The sequence below is a fragment of the Sturnus vulgaris genome, chromosome 24, assembly GCF_052056855.1.
Source record: "Sturnus vulgaris isolate bStuVul1 chromosome 24, bStuVul1.hap1, whole genome shotgun sequence".
NCBI lineage: Eukaryota > Metazoa > Chordata > Aves > Passeriformes > Sturnidae > Sturnus > Sturnus vulgaris.
The window spans coordinates 744,015-753,708 of record NC_142266.1 but is presented as its reverse complement, the minus strand read 5'-3'; the positions used below and the strand labels follow the sequence as shown (position 1 = coordinate 753,708).

Here is a 9,694-nt window from a genome sequence, read left to right as displayed (position 1 = left end):
CCAGTTTGAGTTACACAGACTGGAAATGTTCAGCAGAGCTGAAGGGACATGGGTGTTTTCAGGCACAGAGTGGTGATTTGCAAAGGCTGAGCTCTGAGGCTTCAGATGAGGAGTCTGGAAGCATTTTTTTTAGCAAATGTATGGATAAGAGCTCTGCAAGGGGCTGACAGTGATTTTTTTTCCATGAAAGAAAATTGCTGTTACTTGGATCAGTTTCATGTCCCATACACTGAGACATACACAACGCCCTTAGGAATTTCACTGAATTCATTTTGAGGAACAGAGATAAATATTTGACTCTAATCTTCCTGTACTGGGCTTCTTATTACTGACTTGTTAATCTTCAGCTTTTGCTAGACAAGATCTGAGAGGAATTTTTACCTTCCAGCCTTGCTATCTCTCAGTGATCTTGTAAAGCATACTGGATACACCTGTTTCTGGATTTAACTTGGGATTTGCTTAACCATGAAACCAATTCAGTGGCAGGATGGGGTATGAATTTGAAATGCAGTAGCAGAAACTGAGAGAGCTGCTTCAGGAAATGTCACCAACAGAGCTCACTTTCCGTTTTTTCCTGGCTAGAGCATTTATTCAGAAAATATCTTTTTTTTCTTCCTTAGCAGTTATTCCAAGTCAAAATGTTTTTTCCAAGCACACTCAGTTTTTTAAGAAGGGGTTTGGGGTCCTGCTCGGTACACACAGTCATTTTTTCCAGGCACATGGTGGGATTCTTGGTGCAGGATGGTTGGACTTGATGATGGGTGTCCCATGATTCTATAATTGAAAGATCATTCTGCTTCTGCTGTAAAATTTCCAGTGAAAAAGCAATCGTGGATAACATAGTTGATAGAGATTGAGAACTGACCATGGCTAGGACTTGCCTTGTCCCCTTGATGTGTCTCAAGGAGCCACAGGCACAACAATCCGCCTGGATCACTAATGCAGGCCTGCTTTTCCTTACTGATAGTTTTCACATCCCTGTGCATTGTCTGCTCCCATCTGTCAGGTGCTGGGAACTGCAGCCTCTTCCAGCCTGTGCTGCCTGTGCTGTGCTGTGGAAGAGGCTGGTGAGGGATTTCTGGCAGGTTTCATCAAAGCTTCGCTGACTATGGACATGCAGTGGAATTTTCTCTGCCCCTCTTGGATCTCCATCTTGTCATGGCAGGCTGAGGTCTGCTGGGCATCCAGTGCTTTTCATTACTGCTCTTTGGAGATTCTCCCAGTTCAGCATTTGGAAGAGTCTCTTCCCATGAAATGTTTGCCAAGGTTTGAATTTTTGGGGAAGATTGATGTTTTTTTCTTACAGTAATCTCCCAGGTTCTGCCCTGCTCTAGGATTTGACATGATTTCTAGGCTCACGATTTAGGAGCGGCTGTGCCAAGAAGACTCCAGGGATTGCCTCGTGACTTGGTGGAGCAGCTGTGAGATCCACGGAGGAGGAGAACAAGAGCTGCTACTTGTATCTTGTCTCTAACAGCTTTGGCAAGGGCTGTCTTGGGGAGGGTTTGGCCACACAAAGTTTGGGGCTTGTTCCCAGACTTGGCCTTAAATGGCTGAGGATTTATTTTGTTGCTGATCTGCCATTTTTGGAGGGAATTACCAGCTCAAAAGGCCATTACTGAACACTGAAAATTTTTTTATCTGTTCATTTGGTCTGAGTAGATTAAAACATGAGCATCCTTTTTGCCCTTTCTCCAGGGCTTGGGCAGGAAGCAGTCAAGGCTTTTCTGGCTGATTTCCCATGAAGGATGTGCCTTCAGCATCAGCACCAACAGCTGTTCCAGCACTCCTTTCCAGGGAGGGCAGGTGCTCCCATTTAAAATCCTTTCCGCAGATTATGAATGAGCCAGAAGCTTTGCAGAGGTATTGCGTTGGCAAATAGACTTCTGTTTCCAAGAACCTTTCCTTCTATTCCCCGAGAGTGGAGTGTTCCCCCATTCCAAAAAGGAGGGAGGAGAAGAGGAAATGCAGGTGCTGCCTTCAGCTTTTCAAAGGGCAACCCGTGGTGTTGCATGCAGGACTGTACCTGTCCCACCCGGACTGGATAGTAATTTAGATGGGATGGGGGCGTGTAGCTGCTCCCAGTGCTAGTGGGGGTTGTGAATAATGGGATGATGAAATAATTTCGGTTGGGAAGGGACTGAAAGCTCATATCATTCCACCCGTTGTCATGGGCAGGAACACCTGGCACTAGAGCAGGTTGTTCGGGGGCCTTGTCTATCTTTTGGGATGGGGTAGAGTGCGAGGCTGGAAGGGGGGAAGGCAGGAACGATGGCGGGGGCTGTGGGCAGCGCGACCTACAACTCCCAGAAGCCTCTGCGGGAGAGCCTGGCACCAGCAGCCAATCGGAGCCTGCGCCGCCGCGCTATAAAATGTGACCGCGGAGCTGCTTCCTCCTCTTTCGGCTATGGCGGCGAGTCGGGTAAGCCATGCGGGAGCCATCGGGGACCATCCACTGCCATCCTTTGTCGCTGGGGCTCTCCTGCCGCTCGGCTTCACCACATCGGCGTCTCGTGGGCATCGCGCCCAGCGGCGGAGCTTCGGTGCGCTGCGAAGGGCAGCGCGGCCTTGCCCCCATCTTCCTCTCAGGCTGGGCCCAGCCCTAGGTGAGTGAGGGACCCTGGAAGCTGAACTGATCCCCTGTCTCGAGACAGGCGGCCGCGGGCGGAAGAGCCCCGCGGACCCGCCCGGCCCTATCGAAGCTGCGTCTGTCGGTGCTGTGGTAGATGCAGTCAAAAAGGAGCCAAGAGAAAGGTATTTTCCTCGACGGTCGCCGCTCAGTTGGATCCTTCATAACTGTCCGGCAACATTTCGGGAAAGAACACGGCCCACCATGGGCTGGTGCTAGAAGCAGGCTGCTGTCGTAAATCTCTTCCCCTGGGGTCCAGACTGATGCACCGGGGGGAGGAGGGGTGAATCCCTTCTTTCTGTACTGCTGTTTTAACTTCTCTTCTAATTTACTTAAAGCTCAAGACTCTATTTTTCCCCAGCAGCATGCTGGCACAGAAGGTGATTCTGGAGCATGGGATGGCAGGTGAGATGAGAAATCCAGGTTCTAGACTCCTTCATTGGGCTGAGAACTTGTTTGGTTTTGTGGCCTCCCTGGGTCGGAATAGGAACCAGCAGTGTTTCCTGCCCCTGTGCTATCTGGCCATGCCAGCACGTCCTCTTCCAAGGCTGTGCATCCTTCATAGGGCTTGTCCTTGGAGCTGGGCTCTGCAAACTCCCTTAGCTCTTGCTCCATCCAGATAATGTACGAGTGAAATAGAGGCAATTCCTCTTTCTGGGGCTTGCTAGAGGCAGAACTGGGAATCAAGCCTGATCCAGAGCCAGTTGATTGCTGTGTCACAGATGTTACCAGTTAAACTCCACGTTTACATGCATGTTTATCCAAGAGCTGTGGCTCCACGCAGTAGCTACAGGTCTCCAACCACATGCCAGAGTAATGGGAGGGTCTTTGATTGCTGGGCCTCTTCTGCCCATGACTGTCACTCACCCCTCCAATACATTTTTGGGGATTGCGCTGTTCCTTGCTCATGGTTTCAGGGTGGAATGAGTGAAAGGTGTGTCCACAAGAGTCTGCAGCCCACTGCTGATACTAGGGGTATGTTGTGATGTCTTCCAGGGGTCCTGGGTGTTCCAGAGCTCACCCATCTGATGGATAAACCCAGTGAGAAGGTAGTACCCTTGCTGGATCTCCACAGCACATCCCTCCAAATCCCTTTCCCATCAGATCTGAATACCGATCTTGTGGTCGAAAAAGGAGGAAGAGTAAAATTCATGCTGGTCTTGGGCTCTCTGCAGGTGTGTCCTGTGCTGAGAGGGGCCACTAGGAAGACAGGCTGCACCGGCCTCACTGGTTTGGGAAGTCCAGTTGGGAAGGAAACTCCTGGTCAGGAGAAGGGATAAACACTGGGGACAGGGGGCAGAAGTGCCATGAAGGTTGGAGGGCTGGGATTTCTTGTGTGTATTTGAGCCACGGATTACAGTGACCTATTTGCTGGGTGTAAAGGTACTAAACTCTGGCTCTATTTTTTCAGCAGTTACTCTGTGAAAGAAGGTGAGAACTTGTGAGCCTTGTCCCAAGGGTTTCAGCTTACTTCCCATAGGACCTGAGTTGTGGGGAAGCTGCAGTATGGAGTCTGTGAGTGTCCTCTGGGGAACTCCTGGTGTTGGGGTGGGCAGTAAGTTTAAACTAGATACTGGGAGGAAATTCTTGGCTGTGAGGGTGAGGAGACCCTGCTTGCCCAGAGGAGCTGTGGTTGCCCCATCCCTGAAGTGTCCAGGGCCAGGCTGGATGGAGCTTAGGGCATCCTGGTCTGGTGGAGGGTGTCCTTTTAAGGTGTTTTCTAACCCAAACCATTCTGAGATTGCATGATCTGGAGAGGGGGCTGGAGGACGGGGGATAGTTCAAGCTGACTGTGCCTGTGCTGGAAGTGCCTAGTTTTTCACCTGGACTGTGCAGGTGGGAATTATCAACCTCATTTCAGAGGCTTTTAATTGGCCAGAGTTGTGGTCTGTGGTTGGTGTAGGGTTGTGGGTGAGATCAGTGGCAGTCCAGCCTGGTCCGTGATGATTCCCAAGTCTGGAGACTGCTGGATGAATCCTGCGGATATGGGGCTGAGGCCAGGCGTGAGCTACCGAAAACCGCAGGGCAGGCTGGGAACATCCAAGAGTTCTGGAATGTGGATGGAATCTGTGCTGAGCCCGACTGCTCATCACTCAGCTGGATTCTTTATCTTTTTTTTCAGGTCTAAGCAGAGGGTGAGCCATCCCTGAAGGACTTGGTGCTGCAGTGCCAGACTGTTCTTTCTCAGCCTTCTGCAGAGCCACATCCTGGCTCCCTCCTGAGCTATGAGCTCCACCAAGTGGGATCAGCCTCTTCTAGGCTCCACTCACCTGCAATGGAGGGAGATTGAACTGGTTTGGCTCCAGCTTTTGCACAAGCTCCTGTTCAGATGCTTCACATGGAAGAACAGTCTGTTCCATGGAGTTTACTCAGGAGGGGGTCTGGATATCAAATACTTGGTTAGAGCAGGGAGCTAGTAATGCCAAGGTGGGTGGTGAGTTTGATCCCTGTATGCGCCGTTCACTTAAGAGCTGGGCTCAGTAATCCCTGTGGGTCCCTTCCAACTTGGAACATTCTGTGTGTGGTGATAAAGTTTGAATAAATGCAATTACTTCAAATCCTTGTGGTGTCTCCTGTGTTTGAGTTGCATTGGGGTAAGGTGAGGCTGGGCTGGCTCTGAACCAGGAAGCCTGAGCATCCCCTTCTGGTGGAGCTCACCAGTGCTCAGCAGCAAGTTCCTGTGCTTGCTGCAGTACCTGCTAGTGGTGTGTCCCCCACAGTACACGGCCGGGGTCCTTGGAATATAGAAACACACCTGGGACTTAATGGAGATGCTAGAGCAGCTCCTGTAATCTTGAGGTGTTCCAACACCCTCAGCTGGAGCCTTGGTGATTCTGGTTGCCTGTTTTCTCACAATGGAGAAAAATGGGTTGTGAAGAGCCACAGCCTCTTGAGTTGGAGCCACTTTCTTACTTCTGTCCCTGGATTTTTTGGCTGTTGCAAAGTCCCTGAACCTGAGGTAACCTGGCTGCCAAAAGCACTTTGTCCTGGAATATTGAGCTGGTGCCTCTAACCCCTCTGTTCTCCTACCTGCAGGTCTTGAGAGCCACTTCCCTGTGGAGTGTCTCCCAGGATCTTGGTTCTCAAGTGTGCTCTCACAGCCTGCTCTCCCTGTTGTCACCAAAGCCAGGCAGGGGAGACAGAGCTGGCCTGTGGCAACACTAAGCAACATCCTGGTGACAACAAAGGAAGTCTAAATGCCAGACTGTTGCGAGGAAGTGATTAGAGCTGAAATGGTGTTTCTGCTAAAGTTTGAAATGTTGGGCTATTGCTAAGGTTTGCGTTTTGAAGTTTGGTGGCTGGGAAGCAGCCAAATGGAAAAATACAGTTTTAAAAATAGGGGAACTAGAAAGGCATCAGTGGTTTTCCTAAGTGGTTAAAAGAGCTATGCAGGAGCTCCAAACATTTTTTTTGTATGTACACCTGGGAAGAAGACTTAACCCTCTTACTTTCCTCAGTGTTACCAGGCAGGCTGAGGACGGAGCTGCTCTCTCCCCGGGACAGTTTGTTTGTCTGCCCGGGTGACTGCGGGGCCAGAGCCGTCCCAGGTGGGATGGGGACAAGGGTGGAGGCCTGTCCTGTCTCTGTTAACACAGCAGGAACACGGTGGGTCAGGATCCGGCCAGCTCAGCCATGGAGATAGTGACAGATTCCCCTCAGGATCTCAACCCCGAGGGACATTTCCAGTTCCGCATCATCGTGCTGGGGGACGCTGCTGTGGGCAAGTCCTCGCTGCTGCGCTGCTTCGCTGACGGGCCGGGTGCGGGTCCTGGTGGGGCAGCCACCCCCGGCCCCACCGTTGGTGTCGAGTTCTACAGCCGGACTATCCCGATGCCGCCCTCTGGCAAGGCGAAGCTGCAGCTCTGGGACACGGCTGGCCAGGAACGGTTCAGGTGAGGTGGGTATGTACCGGGGGCAGTTAGGGGGATAACGGTACCACAGAGTCCCTAAAAACTCCACAGGTCTCCTCTGGAGGCCCCCCAGTCTAGGGAGAGAGATGCTGAACAGAAAATGGGAGTGTAAATGACCAAGACAAGTCTCCCTTTCCCACTCCCAAGGTCCGATCTGCCACCCAAATATCTCCCAAGCCCCATCTTAGGGCTATCGGTGTGAGAGCTTCCCAGTATCCTTTGAAACCCTGCTGGGTGTGCCCAGGTCCATCACCAGGTCCTTCTACCGGAGTGCGGCGGGGGTGCTGCTGATGTTCGACCTCACCAACCGAGCGTCTTTCGAGCACATCCCCGAGTGGTATCGCCAGGCTGCGGGGTACCGGCCGCCTGCCTTTGTCCTGGTGGGACACAAGTGTGACCTGGTGGCCGAGCGAACCGTGTCAGCAGAGGAAGCCAGATACCTCGCCGCCACCCTGGGCGTGGCCTTTGTAGAGACCTCAGCCCACAGCAACCTCAACGTGGAGTTGGCTTTCCAAACACTGACTGGGGGGTATCCAGCAGGCACTGGGCCAGGGGATCCTTGCCCCACACCAGGGATGTGATGGCCAGCCCCTGGCAGGGAGGGTGGCCCGGGAGGGCTGCCTGTGCTGATGGGGTGGGGGTGGGGAATGTGGGACCCCAACTCCTGGGGATGCTTCTTCCTCCACCCAGCACCTGCAGCCTTTGGGTGATTAGGGGATTGGGTCTCCCACCTGGGCTTGGGTTTATTTCAAACCTTTATTTGGGGGCTCTGAAAAAATAATGCTCTGCTGTAGGAGTGTTTTTAATAAACCTAATTTTCCTCACTAAATGAAGGCTGTGTTAAGCACTACATCCCAGGCAGGGGCATAGCACTCAACCTATGGCATGGGGAATCCTCTGCTTTGGGGGACATCTCTGGTGAGGCAACAGCTCTCCTTGTCTGGGACACTTTTCAGGGTGTCTTGTTCATGGGGAAAAATGGGAGCAGGCACTCCTGAGTACTTCCAGCTGGATGGAGCCTAAATAAAGGGAATAAAGGGGCCACGGAACACCGATGGTGCTGGGAACGCCTCCTGGGTGGAGGAGTTCCCTGCCTGCCTGAACACGCTCCTGGTGCGGGGGTGGCAGGTGCTGGCAGCCAGCAGAGGCACTGATGGAGCCACGGTGGCAGTACCAGTTCCGAGTGATCATGCTGGGGGACTCGACAGTGGGGAAATCCTCGCTGCTGCGGCGCTACACTGAGGGTATCTTCCTGGACACTGTCAACCAGACTGTGGGGGTGGACTTCTACGTCCAATTTGTGGAGCTGAAGCCAGGGCTGCGAGTGAAGCTGCAGTTTTGGGACACAGCTGGGCAGGAGAGGTTCAGGTGGGTCCATGGGGTGGGGAGGCGTGGTGGAGATGGGTGTCCCCCTCCAGATGTGGGGTGGAGTGTTGTGATTCCAAGCCCAGGGATATCCTTGATGTGGCTGTGTTCCCCCTTGTCCCTTTGGGTGAGGAACTATCATACTAAAAGCCAAAGCCAAGGGAAAGGAGCCATTGGGACTGCCTTGCTCCAGCTCTAAAGGGGGTACAGTATTCCCCCAAGAATTCCCCTGCCACACCAGTTCCAGAGGAGCTGGGGAACAGCTGGGAGTCCACTGGGTGCTGGGCAAAACATCTACCTCAGGTCAGCTGCGAGGAGCCTTCACACTTCACTGTGGGGCTGTCTCCACCATCCAGGCAGCTCCTGGGGACGAGAAAACTTGGGAGTTGTGGCTGCAGGGGGTGAGAGAGTGGCAGATCTGGGTTTGCAGGAATGGGAGAGTTCCAGGACTGTGACAGCAGGGATGGTGCAGCCCTAGGGACATGGCTGCAGACACAGGGGCACTTGGGGGCTGTGGCTGCAGGAGACAGATGAGCTTTCTTGGCTGAGCGGGGACAGAGCTGCCCCTGGAGCTCTTATTGACACAGCAAAACTCTGATTCTCGTTCCTCTCGCGGTGCTTTCAACACAAGGTGCCGCTTGCAGGAGCAGGTCCTAGCCAGGGCCACTCTGCAGGCAGGGAACATGCTGCCCGAGATGGCACAGGGAACCCTGGGGGCCACTCACACCCTGCTCTTGGCACCCCAGGTCCGTGACTCGCTCCTACTACCGCAACTCGGCCGGAGGGATGCTGATCTTCGACCTCACCAACCGCGCATCCTTTGAGAGCATCCGGTGCTGGCACCGGGAGGTGACTGACACCATCCAGCCCTTCCGCATGGTCTTCCTGCTGGTGGGGCACAAGAGTGACATGGCTGGGCAGCGCCAGGTGGGCCAGAGGGAGGCGGAGAAGCTGGCGGCCTCACTGGGTGTCCAGTACGTGGAGACCTCAGCAAAAGACGCTTCCAATGTGGTCCAGGCCTTCCAGATGCTGACGGTGGCCATTTACAAAGCACTGCAGACAGGGTGGTTGGTGGCCACAGAGGCATGGGACGGGGTGAAGAGCAGTGTCCCACTGCCGGTGCTGCCCAAGGCTCAGGCACTGGAGAAGGAGCAGCGGAAGAGATGCTCATGTTAGAGCTGTGGGCAAGGCAGGGATATGCTGGGCTCAGAAGGGGAAGTGGATATGGACCAGCCAGGCACATGGCTGCATTAAATACCTCTCGTCACCCTCTGCCTGCCTGTGTTTTCCTGGGAAAGAGGAAGTGCATTGGAAGGGTGAAGTCCCCAGGTGGGATTTCACAGGCCTGCAGGGGTCAATGTCACCCTTTCCCCTATTCTCTCTTGTACTGACTTAGATCCTAATCATAAAGCCCAAAATTCTTTAAGTCTTCCGAAATAGAATTAAAAGTGACAAATTTATCATGGAACTCAGATAATATATCTGCTGCTCCGAGTACGTGCCTAGTTGAGTCTAAAGCAAAAAAGGAACATACCATTCTGAGGAAATGCCCACTTTCCTTTTCAGATTAATCTTCATACAATATAATTGGCTCCTCATCCCACATGACATGAGGAGAGGAGTGAGCCTAGGATGGTCCTGGTATTACTTCACCTACCCTGGTTTCTCCTGCAGGTACCAGGAGCCTCCAGAGAGCTGGACAGGGAAGATGAGCCCAGCTCTGCCTAGGGCTGCAGGAGCCTCCCTGTCGTCTAGGGGTTTTCAGTGCTGTCAACTCCCTCATCCCCAC

General features: G+C 53.1%; 3 protein-coding genes and 4 non-coding genes across 21 annotated transcripts; all 7 read left to right on the top strand.

Annotated features, from left to right (window-relative positions):
• The first annotated feature begins 2,256 nt into the window (after window positions 1–2,256).
• Window positions 2,257–5,187, top strand: LOC106864023 (uncharacterized). 15 transcript variants are annotated; one of them, XM_088178405.1, is made up of 5 exons: window positions 2,257–2,606; window positions 2,994–3,034; window positions 3,626–3,678; window positions 4,044–4,144; window positions 4,752–5,187. In XM_088178405.1, the coding sequence occupies exons 1-4, from the start codon at window positions 2,272–2,274 to the stop codon at window positions 4,062–4,064; spliced, it is 450 nt and encodes a 149-aa protein (XP_088034531.1). In that variant the 5' UTR covers window positions 2,257–2,271; the 3' UTR covers window positions 4,065–4,144; window positions 4,752–5,187. The 15 variants fall into 15 exon arrangements, 14 of the variants coding, with proteins under 14 accessions (XP_088034531.1, XP_088034529.1, XP_088034527.1 ...); XM_088178403.1 differs by having other exon boundaries at window positions 4,041–4,144; XM_088178401.1 differs by having other exon boundaries at window positions 3,805–4,144.
• LOC148221276 (small nucleolar RNA SNORA16B/SNORA16A family) lies at window positions 2,686–2,827 on the top strand. Its single transcript, XR_015808365.1, has one exon. It is a non-coding gene; the product is annotated as a small nucleolar RNA SNORA16B/SNORA16A family (small nucleolar RNA).
• Window positions 3,379–3,509, top strand: LOC148221275 (small nucleolar RNA SNORA44). The gene has a single exon (XR_015808357.1). It is a non-coding gene; the product is annotated as a small nucleolar RNA SNORA44 (small nucleolar RNA).
• LOC148221274 (small nucleolar RNA SNORA61) lies at window positions 3,709–3,825 on the top strand. The gene has a single exon (XR_015808358.1). It is a non-coding gene; the product is annotated as a small nucleolar RNA SNORA61 (small nucleolar RNA).
• LOC148221273 (small nucleolar RNA SNORD99) lies at window positions 4,562–4,632 on the top strand. The gene has a single exon (XR_015808356.1). It is a non-coding gene; the product is annotated as a small nucleolar RNA SNORD99 (small nucleolar RNA).
• Window positions 5,188–6,262: 1,075 nt separating the features above from the next.
• Window positions 6,263–7,170, top strand: LOC106864016 (ras-related protein Rab-42-like). The gene is given in 3 exon segments (XM_014893603.2): window positions 6,263–6,522; window positions 6,785–7,064; window positions 7,066–7,170. Coding segments are annotated over 3 exon segments (645 nt in total).
• A 501-nt stretch (window positions 7,171–7,671) lies between these two features.
• On the top strand, window positions 7,672–9,117 carry LOC106864021 (ras-related protein Rab-39B-like). The gene is made up of 2 exons (XM_014893609.2): window positions 7,672–7,908; window positions 8,652–9,117. Exons 1-2 carry the CDS (start codon window positions 7,694–7,696, stop codon window positions 9,079–9,081), a joined length of 645 nt encoding a protein of 214 aa, XP_014749095.1. The 5' UTR covers window positions 7,672–7,693; the 3' UTR covers window positions 9,082–9,117.
• Window positions 9,118–9,694: the final 577 nt, after the last annotated feature.

Coding starts and splice junctions, on each gene's coding strand:
- LOC106864021 (XM_014893609.2), top strand. CDS start 7,694: ATGGAGCCACGGTGGCAGTACCAGTTCCGAGTGATCATGCTGGGGGAC. Junction 7,909..8,651: donor GCTGGGCAGGAGAGGTTCAG/GTGGGTCCATGG, acceptor TTGGCACCCCAG/GTCCGTGACTCGCTCCTACT.
- LOC106864023 (XM_088178394.1), top strand. CDS start 2,272: ATGGCGGGGGCTGTGGGCAGCGCGACCTACAACTCCCAGAAGCCTCTG. Junction 2,607..2,990: donor CAGGCTGGGCCCAGCCCTAG/GTGAGTGAGGGA, acceptor ATTTTTCCCCAG/CAGCATGCTGGCACAGAAGG. Junction 3,035..3,625: donor TCTGGAGCATGGGATGGCAG/GTGAGATGAGAA, acceptor GATGTCTTCCAG/GGGTCCTGGGTGTTCCAGAG.